A 15399-nucleotide genomic window follows, 5' to 3' on the forward strand; every position below is an offset into this window, starting at 1 on the left:
AAAAAAAAAAAAAAAAAGGAATAGAGTGTTTTGTTAGCTCTGGTCATTCCCACTCTTCTCTCTTGTTGCTATTACTTTGAAGCACTTGGTTTAGTTATTCTATTTTGTTAAAGAATAATTTAAAAGTACAATACTAACAGTTTTGCTTTATACAGTGTGCCTTGGGCAAAACTCGTGTGTGTGGTTATTCACAGAGAATGGGGAAGGAGGAGCCACATAGGGAGTTCAATCCATAAACTATAGAAGGCAGCAGTATCCTTTACTGCAGTGGCTTTCAAATTTGACATGCACCAAAATCTCCTGGAGAACTTGTTAAAACACAGGAAGTGGGGCCTCATCCCCCACGTTTTTGATTCAGTAGGTCTGGGTTGGGGCTCGAGAATCTGCATTTCTAACAAATTCCTAAGTGATGCTGATGCTTCTGGTTTGGAGCACATACTTTGAGAACCACTACTCTAATGGAATCAGTAGTCACAAGGCCAAGGAGCCAAGTAGACACTAAGGGAAAATAGTACCTCCCTGTGTAGCTTTTCACAACACAACATTAGGTACAAGTTTTATCACCTGCTCAAACAACCAGGTATATATATCAATCCTCAAGGGCTTTAACTGACAAAACTAGTTGTTGGAGGACAGTTCTTTCAAGGATGAACCCAACACCTAAAAACAGTTTTGAAAAAGTCAGTTATTTGCCTATTTAAGGACAGTTTTAGAATCCACTATTATGGCAATGGATCTGCTTAGCCTCTTTGGAGGTTTTTTATTTTTTGAGACAGAGTCTCACACTGTTGCCTGGGCTGGAGTGCAATGGCAAGATTTCGGCTCAGTGCAACCTCCGCCTCCTGGGTTCAAGTGATTCGCCTGCCTCAGCCTCCCGAGTAGCTGGGATTACAGGCATCTGCAACCACGCCTGGCTAATTTTTTTGCATTTTTAGTAGAGATGGGCTTTCACCATGTTGGCCAGGCTGGTCTCAAACCCTTGACCTTGTGATTCACCCACCTTGGCCTCCCAAAGTGCTGGGATTACAGGCGTAAGTAACCGTGTCCCGCCGCCTAGTGGAGTTTTAATGCCAATATCCTTGGACTAACTTGAAAATGAATAATATAAATTCGAAATTTCTGCCCGCAGTACAATTCAAAATAACAGCATCTAAATTTTTTTAATCCTTACGTTAAAATAATAAATAATCTCATTTCGGTTGTTTTTTCACTCAATTACTAAAAAACAAAAGAGTAATAAAAAAGAATTCATTTAGAAAAGGTACTATTTGTAGATGTTAGCCACTTATTAAAAACATACTTCCACTAAGACTGTTCTTACATTTAGATTTAGAACACCTGATATCTGGACCCAGCTGAGTTTTTATTTTACAGATCACAAAATGGATGAAAGTATATCACAGTAATTAATGAAGCCGTTCTAATTTAGCCTGAAGAGATTTAAAATTCCCAGTGATGGCTTGTACTGCTACTGACGAGCTCATAGACTGGAGCTCAACAAGGTAACCACAAACAGCATCCAGGCAGAGATTTGTAAATCTTCTCCTATAAAGAAAAAGACACATGATTAATTATACATTTACAAATATTTCCTCCTAAAGGACTTCTTCCCCACCAACTTCTGGCAACTTTAATTCTCACAGAAGAGGAAAGACCATGTGATTAAGTAAATAAGAAATAAAGTAAAAAAGAAAACTTAGGGGGTAGGTGGGTTCCATTTGAAGATTTTTACAATGAGAAGAAAGCAGTAAGAGATGATTCCTGCTAATACTTTTTCAAAAGAATATCCCTTAAAAGGCCAGTAATATCGCAAAGACATAATTGAAATGTTTTGGTCCTAGGTCACTAATCTAAAGCAGAAGAAACGAATAAATTATTTATGTTCAGCTGTAGAAAGAATTTAGGACAAGGACTGAAAATGGAAAAAACTCCTATTTTTCATACATGGTGATCAATATCATTCAAACAGTTATTGCTAATATACACAAGAGTTTAAATTCCCTGTACTTCTTTACAATTCCCATATCTTACCATCTTCTCTTCAAATTTTTTACCCAGGTATTTATTAGAAGCATTTAAAAGCTTTTGCTAGTCCAATATTTAATTCATAGGTACCTTTCACAATTTAAAACTTGGCTGGGATTCTCAACATATCTTGTCAATAATACATGTATACAATCCAAAAGGTGCAGTGGCTTCTTCATTCTATTCCAGAATGGATCCTATGAAGAAATATACGTAATGAAATGTGAGGCAAGTTGTGTCAATTGATTCTTTAAATCATTTATACTAAAGTAGACATCAGGGTCCATGCAAAACTTATTGCTATTAAAAAGGATTTAATATTACATGGCTACTAAATTATATATCTGATTATAGTTAATATTTCAAACAACATTAAAAACTTATTAACAACACTATGATATTACTTAAGACGAGTATTTGATATACCAATCTACTTTGCACAGCATGTAAATGTCCTGCTTAGGAATCTGACGTAAGAGAAAAATCTTTCTTTCTATGGGTTGTGACACCACTTTCACTTTGAACCTATGCAGATTTAGTCTGACATAATAAAGAGACTAAACTAGCAGTAACAGAAACTTAATTCTAGGTCTGGCTTCACCAGTTACTAGCCATGTGACTTGAGCAGGTTATTTAACATCTCTGCTCTTGTCTTTTTGCAATATAAGATGGAGATACTACAGTTACCTGCTCATCTCCATCACAGGCTAATGTTGTAAACATTGTGTGATGCTACTATAAAAGACACAATCTACTTTGAAAAGTTTTTATTTGGATCTTTTATCCTTAGCATAAAAATTGCAAAACATATAGTCTGATAAGGCTCAGCAGGGTGAGAAGGATCTTTAAGCACTGACATTTTAGATGAGGTTATAGTAAATAAATACAATGTAATCTTGTTCTTTTAAAGCAAATGATGATTCTTAATGTAATGAGTTTAGCCCACACCTTAGTTTAGCCTCTTCCACCAAGAGTAAAGCATATATGTTTATTAATATTCAAAAATAATATTTCATTTTAATCATGATATACAGGAAAGCAACTCTCATTATCAGTTTAAAAAGTCTAAAGCATAATTTCCAAGACTCTACCAAGTGTAATTAGACTAAGTGATGAGATACAAAAATACAATCAAAATACCCCACTCTATATCTACAAAGTTACTTTAAAGAAAATAATTTTATGTTATTTAATATTTTCCTTACCCGTGATTTGAACAACTGATCATAAACTTCTAGTAGTCTAGGTAATGGTACTCCAATTTCATTCATTGTCTGTATTACGAAGCCCACATCCCAGTTCAAAGAACAAACCTGCTGTTCTAAAAACTGTACAATAAAATCTGGGAAGAAAAAAAAAGGTTGGAAATTTGGATTTTTAGCTCTTGATACTAAAAGGTAGGTCTTATTCATAAGTGAGTAGTTTCTAGGGGGATATCTTCTGAAATCCAATTGCAATTTTTTGGGGCGGGGTTTTTTTTTTGCTATGTTGCCCAGACTAGAAATAGTGGCTATTCATAGGAGCAACTACAGTGTATGATAGCCTTGACCTTGAACTCCTGAGCTCAATCCTCCCACCTCATCTTCCCAAGTAAGCTGGGACTACAAGTATGCACCATCACTCTCAGCTTAAAAGGAAAAAAAATTTTTTTTTAATAAAAGTAAGATATATACCAGAATAGGCAAATCTAAAGTAGATTAGTGGCTGCCTAGGGCTGGAGGGTGTGAAGGAATGGGAAGTGACAACTAATGAGTACAGAGTTTATTTTTGGGATGACGATAATGTCCTAAAATTAAAATTACAGAACCTAGAAAATTCAAAAAGATACAAGAAGAAAACAGAGACCATTCACAATCCCAATAATGAAGAGGACTTTGCTGATAATTTTTTTTTAGTATCAGTACCTTTAAAAAATATGTTTCCTCGCACAAGTATACATAAGTAACAAACCTGCACGTTATGCACATGTACCCTAGAACTTAAAAAAAAAAAAAAAAAAAAAGTTTCCTCAATTTAACAGCTTTTCAGAAAAGGGAAACTGCATCCTGATTTCAGAAATATTAAATGTGTTTTTTAATGCCCCACCCCTAGATTTATTTGATAGTTCTAACTGTGGCCTCATTCTTACTTTTAACTGCCTGTCTTATCATAAACAGTAACAACCAAATTTATAGTTATGGCCAGGCGTGGTGGTTCACACTTGTAATCCCAGAACTTTGGGAGGCCAAGGTGGGCAGATCACCTTCGGTCAGGAGTACCAGCCTGGCCAACATGGTGAAACCCTGTCTCTATTAAAAATACAAAAAAATTAGCTAGGCGTGGCTAATTCAAGACTGGCTTGGGCAATATCATGAGATCCCCTCTCTATCAAAAGAAATATATATATATATAAAAAAAAATAAACATAGAAATCCTCCTGCCTCAGCCTGATTAGCTAGGACTATAGGCATGTGTTACCATGCCTAGCTAATCTTAATTTTTTCTGTAGAGATGGGGTCTTGGTATGCCCAGGCTGGTCTCAAACTCCAGGCTTCAAGCAATCATCCTGCCTTTGCCTCTCCAAAGTGTTGAGAATACAGGTGTGAGCCACCATGCAAAGCCCACATGATTACTTCTGAATTAAAAGGAAAATTCCTCAAAAAGAACTATGTACAATACAGTGTTATTTATTTATTGAAATGGGGTCTCACTGTGTCACTGAGGTTGGAGTGCAGTGGTGCGTTCTCAGCTCACTGCAATTTTCACCTCCCAGGCTCAAGTGATCCTCCCACCCTAGTCTTCCAAGTAGCTGGAACCACAGGTGCATGCCACCATGCCTGGATAATTTTCGTATTTTCTTTGTAGAGAGAGGGTTTTGCCATGTCGCCCAGGCTGGTCTTGAACTCCTGGGCTCCAGCGATCCGTCCACTTCGGCCTCCCAAAGTGCTAGGATTACACCTGTGAGCCACCATGCCCACCCACAATGCAGTGTTTTCTAAAACAACTATCAAAAGTATCAGTTTCACACACTTATAAACATTTACATAAAGTATGTATTTGCTCTTTTATTTCTCTTTATTTTTAGGATCAATAAAATGGTAGGGAAAGGGAATCGTTTCAATATTATACCTACAAGAAGTAAGGGTATGAATAAAATTATTTTATTTCTGACTTCTGACTATGTCTGGAGGGAATAGACCCTAAGTCAGAGATGGTCTGTAAATAAGTTTGAATGCTCATTTGAAAAAACAATCAGGCTGGGCATAGTGGTAAATGCCTGTAATCCCAGCACCTTGGGAGGCCAAGGCAAGCGGATCACCTGAGGCCAGGAGTTTGAGACCAGCCTGGACAACCTGGGGAAGCCCCATCTCTAATAAAAACACAAAAAATTAGCCAGGCATGGTGGCAGGCGCCTGTAATCCCAGCTACTTGGGAGGCTGGGCAGGAGAACTGCTTGAACCCGGAAGGTGGAAGTTGCAGTGAACCGAGATGGCATCACTCCACTCCAGCCTGGGCGACAGAGTAAGCCTCTGTCTCAAAAAAGAAAAAAAAAGTTATATTGTGAGGATTTTCATATCTCTCAATATTTTCAAATAACACAAAAGTACTTAATATTCTACTTTATGGATGTATTTATGTTGCTTCTATTGTTTTATCACTGAGGAGAACACTTGTAGGTTGGTAAATAGCTCATAATTAGCTACCTTATATAAAAATTATAGCCACCATATCTCGTTAAGAAAGGGATTCAAACACTAAGTTTTAACATAATTATTTGCTATTTTAAAGAAAAACATGTCCTCAACATAAAAAAGAACAGTTGAATCAATCACAGATTACCTATGCACAATAACATCAACCAAGTTTTTCTTTTCTCTTCAGAAACTTGTATAGGGTTACCAACAATATAATCATAGTTTGTCAGTCAGCACAATCCTAAGATAGATATATAAACTTGGAAAGTTAGTCACAGAAAGTTTCATACTCAACTCTTCATTAACAAATGCTGCCATTCTTTGGAAATCTTTCCAGATAAGTAGAATTAAACTGCTGAACTAAATAGCAACAAAGAAACTCCTTATTTTACTCAAAAGATCATTATTTGTCCATATCAATGAAGAAAACCATCAGAACAGAAAAATACATGACTGCACCTAAGATCACAGCTTACCTAAAGGAAAGAAGCGTGGTGTGCCGGCATAAATTTTGCCAAGCAGAACAATCTTGAGACTAAGAGCATGCATTCTATCCGAGGAGCTCAATGTCACACTGTCATTCAGTTCTGTAACAAAAAGACATATCATTTGAAACCCAAATTATTTTTAATGTGAAATGTTTACATTGGCTATTTAATTGTTTCAAGGTTCAAAATACTTTAGAACACACAGTCACATTAATATGATTAACAGATTTGGTGTTTCTGTTATTGTCTGAGATAGTCTCATGTCTTAATAGGTTATACCTGGTTATTAGATTCTGAGGTGAGTGTCTCAGTATCCTTTATAAGGCAGCACAAATAATATAAATTAAACAATCTTTTCACTGAGTATTCTCCCAGATATTCACTTGGGTCATTCTCTGTACGATCATCCTCCACCATACCCATGTGACTTCCACTTACTCTCTCCTTAGGTATGTACAATTTTCATGAGCCACTAGCAGCTTGCATTATATTAGTTACTAGCAGCTTGCATTCCTCCATCAAGTCACTACATAATGCTAACATACCTATAACTGAACACTTACCTTTCTCTATGATATCTTGCCAAAGTGTCTGCACCAATATAGGGTCTGAATAACCGGCACAATGAATTATTGCAAGTTTACACTCTGCAAGTTTAAATGGGTCAGCAAATTCCCCATAAAGCTGTGAGAGAAAATCCCAAAATTAAACATCCAACTAGAGGTCAACATTTAGAGATTAACAGTGAAGCACTCCTTGAAAATTAAAAAATATCCAAAGATTTTATGTAAAGTTTCTGAAATATGATATAAAGATGTGATGATGTATGTAGCTGGTTATAACTCCATATTTAAAAAGGTAAGGGTACGGGCCAGGCACGGTGACTCACGCCTGTAATCCCAGCACTTTGGAAGGCCGAGGCGGGCGGATCATGAGGTCAGGAGATTGAGACCATCCTGGCCATCATGGTGAAACGCGGTCTTTACTAAAATACAAAAAAAATAATTAGCTGGGCGTGGTGACGCAAGGCTGTAGTACCAGCTACTGAGGAGCCTAAGGCAGTTGGAGGTTGAAGTCAGCCGAGATCACGCCTTTGCACTCCAGCCTGGCAATACAGCCAAGACTCTGTTTCAAAAAAAAAAAAAAAAAGGTAAGGGTATGGTAAATACATTCAAACAGATTTTAGCATGTAGAGCTTTTTCTTGGCTGAGAAGAAGATGTTGCAACGACATTCTATTTATTTATTTAAAAATTTTAAAAGCCACTTTTTCAAATTTCTATGGGTACACAGTAGGTGTATGTATTTATGGGGTACATGAGATGTTCTGATACAATCATGCAATGAGAAATAAGCATGTCATGGAGAATGGGGTATCTATTCCTCAAGCATTTATCCTTTGAGTTACAAATAATCCAATTACATTTTCTACTTTAAAATATACAGTTATTATTGACTATAGTCACCCTATTGTGATATCAAATAGGTCTTATTCATTCTTTCTATTTTGTTTTTGTACCCATCAGCCATCTCCACCTTCCCCACAAACCCCCTGCAATGGTATTTTGGAATTAGTGTTGTATAAACAATGGGTTGAAGAATCACAGGAATACTGACAAATCTCAAGGTGTTTCAGGGTACCTGGAACTATGTCTAAGAATAAATGAAGAGGAAGGAACTGCTCAGAAAATTACAGAGCGAGAAAGAGGTTTAGAGAGTTAAGCAAAGATAAGTTAGTTTTTCCACGGCAAGAAGTGAGGCCATAAATAAGATGATTTTTATTTTTTACTTTTTTTCTTTTTGAGACAGGGTCTCACTCTGTCACTCAGGGTGGAATGCAGTAGCACCATCGAGACTCACAACAACCTGGGCCTCCTGGGCTCAATCAATCCTCCCACCTCAGTCTCCTGAGTAGCTGTAACTACAACTGCATACCACCACAACAGGCTAATTTTTTTTTTTTCAACCGAGTCTTGCTCTGTCACCCAGGCTTCTGGACTGCAGTGGTGCGATCTCAGCTCACTGCAACCTCCGCCTCCCGGGTTCAACTGATTCTCCTGCCTCAGCCTCCCAAGTAGCTGGGATTACAGGCACATGCCACCACGCCTGGCTAATTTTTGTATTTTTAGTAGAGATGGACTTCCCCCATGTTGACCAGGTGGTCTCAAACTCCTGACCTCAGGTGATCTGCCCGCCTCAACCACCCAAAGTGTTGGATTACAGGTGTGAGCCACAGTGCCGAGCCTTTTTTGGTGTTTTTTTGTAGAGATTAGGTTTCGCCATGTTGCCCAGGCTGGAAGTAAGCTGGTTTTAACACAGCTCTCGTGAGGTTGATAGGTTCTTTGTAGCTACTGGCCTGGAAAGAGTAGCTTAGACTTTTCTAGGAGTCAGATGAAACAGTGGTGATCTGTCAGCCTACTGACAAGCTGCCAAAGATGCCTTATCTTATTTGTGGAGATAAGGTAATTTTCCTCATGAAACAAAAAGCAAAATAAAAAACAAAAATTTCTCATTATTAGGTGACGACTATAAAAACTTGCTTTTTTATTACCTTAGTTATGTCCATCAGCTCAGAATCCAGCTGAGACACTGCATCCTGTACAGAAGAATGATGGGAATACTGCCTTTGTAGTGTCTCTTGTATCTGAAGTTGGATCCTAGCAACCTAGTTTGGGCAGAAAATAGGATGTCTTAATTTATTTATGATAAATCAACATACATTTGAAAGAGTGGCTCCTACTATCTGACTTTCTAAGTTTGCTAAAATAATGTATAAATGAAGATTTCCATCATAATAGGCTAACATCATCATAACAGACATCAACTAAACATAACAGATTTCACAGGAAGTGTACTGTGGCAGATCCCTTGCTGCCCACCAATATTCAAACCTTCCAAGACTGTAGCCAAATGGTTAGACTCAGCCTCCTTTGCAAGGGAGGTATGGCCATACAGCTCAGCCTCCTTTGCAAGGGAGGTATGGCCATAAAACCAAGTTCTCTTGAAAGGAATGTAAGTAGAAGTAAAGTGTGTCATGTCAGGGCTGTAGCTTTTAAGAGAGTGAATGTGTTCTTTCTTTTCCTTCCTCCCTCTGCTGAAGATAAAGCAAAAGGCCCTAGGGAATGGTAGTGCCAGAAAATAGAACTTGGGTTCCTAAATCAACCACATGAAGGAAAGCCGGCTGCCAATCAGGAAGACTAACCCTGGATTTTTGTGAATAAGAAACAAACTTTTGTGTGTGGATGATGGTATGTTTTTTATTCTCTTAGTCAGGGAATTTTTAGCCTACTCTACTTCATACATCTACTTATTTGCTTCCAGAATAAATGATGAATGTGATGTAATCCACTTGCTGTTGAAACAGTTGGGAAAAACCTTTTTTTTTATTATTATTATTTTATGAGACAGAGTCTCACTCTGTCTCCCACACTGGAATGCAGTGGTGCAATCTCAGCTCACCGCAACCTCCACTTCCTGGGCTCAAGTGATTCTTTTGCCTCACCCTCCTGAGTAGCTGGGACTACAGGTGTGTGCCACCACCCCTGGCTAATTTTTGTATTTTTTTAAAGTACAGACAAGGTTTTGCCATGTTGGCCAGGCTGGTCTCGAACTCCTGACCTCATGATCTGGCTGCCTCGGCCTCCCAAAGTGCTGGGATTACAGGCGTGAGCCACTGCACCCAGCTGGGAAAAACCTTTAGAAATGCCAAAGAGAAAACTTCTAAATTATAGCAATGTTTTTATGACCCAAGTGTATCCTTAGAAATCTCTTTAAGATTTGTATCTAAACATAAAAATAAACAGGCAAAAGCAACTAGAATAATAATGACTTCTACAGACCTATTACTTACCAAGGGAAGAATGGAATGTGGAAAAACTATGTGGCTAGTACTCAACGTGGACACAGCTTAAGATCTTTAACGCTTACCTCCATTTTTTCTTCTAATTCATGAAGGAATTCACCATCGGCAGCTATTGATGAAATGGCAGTGGAACTTTTCGCACTAAGAATGGCTCGAGCAATGTACTCCAATCGCTGCTGAAGTGAAATTTCTGTGCTAGAAGCGAAAACGCTTATTTTTAGTTACACAATTTCTTAAGGATTGAAGATACAAATATGTCAATTAGTATGTACTGTTTCATACCAAATGCACATTAAAGGCCATCTGAAACTTGAAAAAAAGCATTAGATTAAAAAAAAATCTATTTTAGATTTCTAATAAGAAAGATCCACAATTTTAGACAACACACAAAGAAATACTTTATGTCTAAAAAATAACATCCTATTTAAAAAATTTAGGTCAGTATATTAAAACTTAGATTCTTCTAAAATTAAGGAAAACTGAAGGTAAGTACATATAGCTCAGTTTTCAATCATTCTTCACAATGAAAATATGATGCCATACCTATGCATGTCAGCCAGTCTGGACAGTACACGAGCAGCATTACTGAAACTTCTATTCTTCTCGTAATACCGCCAGAGTAAATCCATATAACGAACTCTGTTTTGATCAACTTTGGCCATTCGGACTAGATGGGGCTCCAGAAATGGAGAAGCAACCTAGAAATTATATAGTTATTCAGAAAAATTTTCTAACCACCTACAGATAATGTCCCTGATAAGGAAAATACAATATTTTTAAGTCAACTACAACTTTGCCTTGTTTTATGAAAATAAGCAAAATTATAATCCAACAATAACAAAAGAGAGGACAAATTTTCTTATTATAAACAATTTTTGTTTTACCACAGTTAGCATAAGAGTTCCCAAAATAATTCTATTAGGTTGATAACAATAGTTTAGTAGGCTGGGCATGGCAGCTCATGTCTGTAATCCTAGCACTTTGGGAGGCCAAGGTGGGTAGATCACACGAGCTCAGGAGTTCAAGACCAGCCTGGGCAATATATGGCAAAACCATGTCTCTACAAAAAAATTAGCTGGGTGTGGTGGTGCGGGCCTACAGTTCTAGTTACTCAAGAGGTTGAGGTGGGAGAATCACCTGAGTCTAGGGAGGTCGAGGCTACAGTGAGCCATTATCATGCCATTGCACTGCACTCCAGCCTAAGCTACAGATTGAGACCCTGCCTCAAAAAAGAAAAGGAAATTTGGCTGGGCACGGTGGTTCATGCCTGCAATCCCAGCATCTTGGGAGGCTAAGGCAGGCAGATCACCTGAGCTCAGGAGTTTGAGACCAGCCTGGCCAATATGGTGAAACCCCGTCTCTACTAAAAAGATATAAAAATTAGCCGTGCGTGGTGGTGGGCACCTGTAATCCCAGCTACTTGGGAGGCTGAGGCAGGAGGATCGCTTGAACCCAGGAGGCGGAAGTTGCAGTGAGCCAAGATCGTGCCACTGCACTCCAGCCTGGGCGACAGAGTCAGACTCCATTTCAAAAAAAAAAAAAAAGGAAATTTACTACAAAATTACACATTTTAAAATAAACTTTGATAACACAGCTATCGATTCCTAGACACTGAGCTCAAAGGCATTATTGAAATTATCAAATGCTATGTATTCATTAAATAGACTGAGGAACACTGAGACTTAGGGAAGGTAAAAGGACGTATCTGAAGTCACATAGTGACTTAACGGCAGAGTTAAGATGACCTACAGGACTCATAATTCATAATCCAGTGATTTCTACCCCGCAATATAAACTATCCCAATCAGCTTCGAAATAACAAGAAAATTGGAGCAGTAGCCTACTTTGCCCCTTAGGAAAAGATATTGCATTACTCAGCTTTATACTAACATCTAATAGTAGACATGGGATGAGAAACTGAATTTTTTACATCTATGTACGTGCTCAAATCATTGAGTTATGCTCCTTAAGAATAATTAACACAACTGCAATAAAAAAAAGATTTACCTGTAGCAGCTTATCTGCAAGGTCAGCTTGTATTAGCCAATTATAAAGGGCAATACTAAAGAGCTCATCCTTGGATCGCTGTGACAATTTAAGCATTTGTTCAAACTAAAATAAAGAAAATAGTAAAAATTAGCAGTTAAAGGCTCTGTTTCTGGGCATCACAACCCTTTAGACCTATAAACTCCAGTAAGAAATCAAGAATCCTTATATGATAACTTCTAAGAACTACTACCTTTCCCCAAGATGACTGTGCCACCATTACCATGCAGAACTTCTGAACAGTGTATTCTCAGAATGAAAATATACTATGTCCCTTACATGATGTCCTGCTTCTTCATTACTCAGCATATTTGGATCAGATGACAATACTGGAGGACCAGGTTTTTTGGGTACACTGGGAGACTGAGGAGCGGCCTTACTTTGATTTACCAGTTCTTGAAGTGTGTCTGTAATGCACTTGTAACTGTTTAATCTGAAGGAGAATGGAAAAGGAACAATTACATTATTTAACTAGAAAGCAAATGATGGCAAGTGTGGTGACTCACGCCTGTAATGCCAGCCATAGGGCGGTCAAGGTAGGAGGAGGGCTTGAGGCTGGGAGTCCAAGACTAGCCAGGGCAACAGAGTGAGACCATGTCTCTACAAAAAATACAAAAAATTGACCGGGCACAGTGGCTCACAACTGTAATCCTAGCACTCTGGGAGACGAAGGCAGGGGGATTGCCAGAGGTCAGGAGTCCAAGACCAGTCTGGCCAACATGGTGAAACCCCGTATCTGCTAAACATACAAAAATTAGCCGGGCGTAGGGGTGCACGCCTGTAGTGCCAGTTATTCAGGAGACTGAGGCACAAGAATTGCTTGAACCTGGGAGGCAAAGGTTGAGGTGAGCTGAGATCATGCCACTGCACTCCATCCTGGGCGACAGCAAGACCCTGTCTCAAAAAACAAAAAAACAAAAAACAAAAAAACCAAACCAAAACAAAAAATTAACCAAGCGTGGTGGTATGCACCTGTAATCCCAGCTACTTGAGAGGCAGAGGCAGGAGGATCGCTTGAGCCCAGAAATGTAAGGCTGCAAGTGAGCTATTATCATGCCACTGCACTCCAACCCAGGCAACAGAATGAGGCCCTGTCTCAAAAACAAAAAACAAAACCCCCCAAAAACAAAACAAACAACAAAAAAAGAAAGCCATTGATTTACCTTACCTAATTTAAGTATATACAAGGATTTCAAGACTATTTGGCAGAATATATGTACATATTTGGCATTTAAAGTAACAGAAACCATATACTTTTTCAGTAAGTTTGAGAAGTGTTTGGTTAAACATAAAAGGGTAAAGTCATTAAATATAGTAATAAAAAAATATGTTTTCGCCAGATGTGGTGGCTGACACCTGTAATCTCAGCACTTTGGGAGGCTGAGAAGGAAGAATTGCTTGAGCCCAGGAGTTAAAGACCAGCCTGGGCTTATAGTGAGGCCCTGTCTCTACAGAAATTAAAGAGATAAAAAAATTAGCCGAGTGTGGTGACATGTGCCTGTAGTCCCAGCTACTCAGGAGGCTGAGGTGGGAAGATCACTGGATCACTTGAGCCCAAAAGGTCAAGGCTACAGTGAGCTATGATGCTGCCACTGAACTCCAGCCCAGGAGACAGAGGGAGGCTTTGTCTCAAAAACAAAAACAAAACAAAACAAAACACCCTCCATATATATATGTTATAGAAAGGTTATATATATTTCTTTTTTTTTTCCGAGACGGAGCCTTGCTCTGACACCCAGGCTGGAGTTCTGTGGTGCAATCTCAGCTCACTGCAACCTCTGCCTCCTGGATTCAAGCAATTCTCCTGCCTCAGCCTCCCAAGTTGCCAGGATCACAGGTGTGCACCACCATGCCTGGCTAATTTTTGTATTTTCAGTAGAGACAGGGTTTCACTATGATGGTCAGGCTGGTCTCAAACTCCTAACCTCATGATCTGCCCACCTCAGCCTCCCAAAGTGCTGGCATTACAGTTGTGAGCCACTGTGCCCGGCCTATATTTCTTTTAAGGACATACATTTCTCTTTTAACAGTCTCAACAAATTTGGGAATACATAAAAATTATCCTTTAAAATGAAACACTAGGCCAGATCACGCCTGTAATCCCAGAACTTTGGGAGGCCAAGGTGGGCAGATCATCTGAGGTCAGGAGTTTGAAACAAGCATGGCCAACATGGTGAAACCCTGTCTCCACTAAAAATACAAAAACTAGCCGGGCATGGTGGTGTGTGCCTGTAATCCCAGCTACTCAGAAGACTGAGGCCGGAAAATCGCTTGAACCCAGGAGGAGGAGGTTGCAGTGAGCTAAGATCCTGCCACTATACCCCAGCCTGGGTGACTAAAAAAAAAAAAAAAAAAAAAAAAGAGTTATAACCTATAACCTTAACCTATTAATATTCAGGCCTTTGATAAAACAAGAAGTCACTTTCAAGTAAAAGCAAAAGGATAATTCAATATTATAAGGGTTACACTTGAAATATTATTTCCCTAATATTGTCAATTAAACCTTTACACAAGGAGGCCAGACACGGTGGCTGATGGCTGTAATCCTAGCACTCTGCAAGACTGAGGTGGGTGGATCAATTGAGGTTAGGAGTTGAAGACCAGCCTGGTCAAAATGGTGAAACCCTGTCTCTACTAAAAATACAAAATTAGCCAGGCATGGTGGTGCGCACCTGTAATCCCAGCTACATGGGAGGCTGAGGCACGAGAATACCTTGAACTTGGGAGTCAGAGGTTGCAGTGAGCCAAGATCACACCACTGCACCCCAGCCCAGATGACAGGGCAAGACTCTGTCTCAAAAAATATATATAAATCAAAAAACAAAAAACTTTACGCAAAGAAAAGTCTGTATCCATAAATATGACAATCTGCTAAGGTAATGGAATGCACCTTTCTTGGAAGGCCTGAAGTCCAACTATATCTTCTTCTGGTTCTCCATGTTTATAGAAATGAAGTCCAAGACCTTGAGGATCTTTTTTCTCTGCAGCCGTAAGAGAAAGTTCCACCACACCCTCATAAAATCTCACTGATGAGAAAGAAAAGAATGAAGGCCTATGACTTACTACTAAGTTGGACACATTTTTCCTTAGCTGGCACATAAAAATCATGGTCAAGGTTATGTCTCTACTGTACAATAGTTACCCTGCTAACATAAAATATTTCTGATAGGTCTTCAGAAGAAAAAAGTCTTAACATGCCTAAAAGGCATCTGTTAAATATATTTCTTCATTGGGGGCTGGGTGTGTAATCCCAGCACTTTGCGAGGCTGAGGCGGGCAGATCACGAGGTCAGGAGTTCGAGACCAG

The 15399-nt window shown here is 38.9% G+C and overlaps 1 protein-coding gene across 3 annotated transcripts in view; it reads right to left on the bottom strand.

Moving 5' to 3' along the window:
- Nucleotides 1-1247: 1247 nt before the first annotated feature.
- The window catches only part of NUP155 (nucleoporin 155kDa), a 76765-nt gene continuing 62613 nt past the window's right edge, over nucleotides 1248-15399 (bottom strand). For all 3 annotated transcript variants that reach the window (XM_011999404.1, XM_011999394.1, XM_011999413.1), the window contains 11 exons: nucleotides 14984-15119; nucleotides 12373-12526; nucleotides 12055-12159; nucleotides 10591-10745; nucleotides 10113-10242; nucleotides 8737-8850; nucleotides 6751-6871; nucleotides 6176-6286; nucleotides 3231-3367; nucleotides 2116-2222; nucleotides 1248-1545 (listed from right to left, as the gene is read on the bottom strand). In XM_011999404.1, the coding sequence (XP_011854794.1) occupies nucleotides 1407-1545; nucleotides 2116-2222; nucleotides 3231-3367; nucleotides 6176-6286; nucleotides 6751-6871; nucleotides 8737-8850; nucleotides 10113-10242; nucleotides 10591-10745; nucleotides 12055-12159; nucleotides 12373-12526; nucleotides 14984-15119 (1409 nt within the window). In that variant the 3' untranslated portion in view covers nucleotides 1248-1406. The remainder of the gene's footprint in view (nucleotides 1546-2115; nucleotides 2223-3230; nucleotides 3368-6175; nucleotides 6287-6750; nucleotides 6872-8736; nucleotides 8851-10112; nucleotides 10243-10590; nucleotides 10746-12054; nucleotides 12160-12372; nucleotides 12527-14983; nucleotides 15120-15399) is intronic.

This window comes from Mandrillus leucophaeus, unplaced genomic scaffold (genome assembly GCF_000951045.1).
Source record: "Mandrillus leucophaeus isolate KB7577 unplaced genomic scaffold, Mleu.le_1.0 Scaffold1165, whole genome shotgun sequence".
NCBI lineage: Eukaryota > Metazoa > Chordata > Mammalia > Primates > Cercopithecidae > Mandrillus > Mandrillus leucophaeus.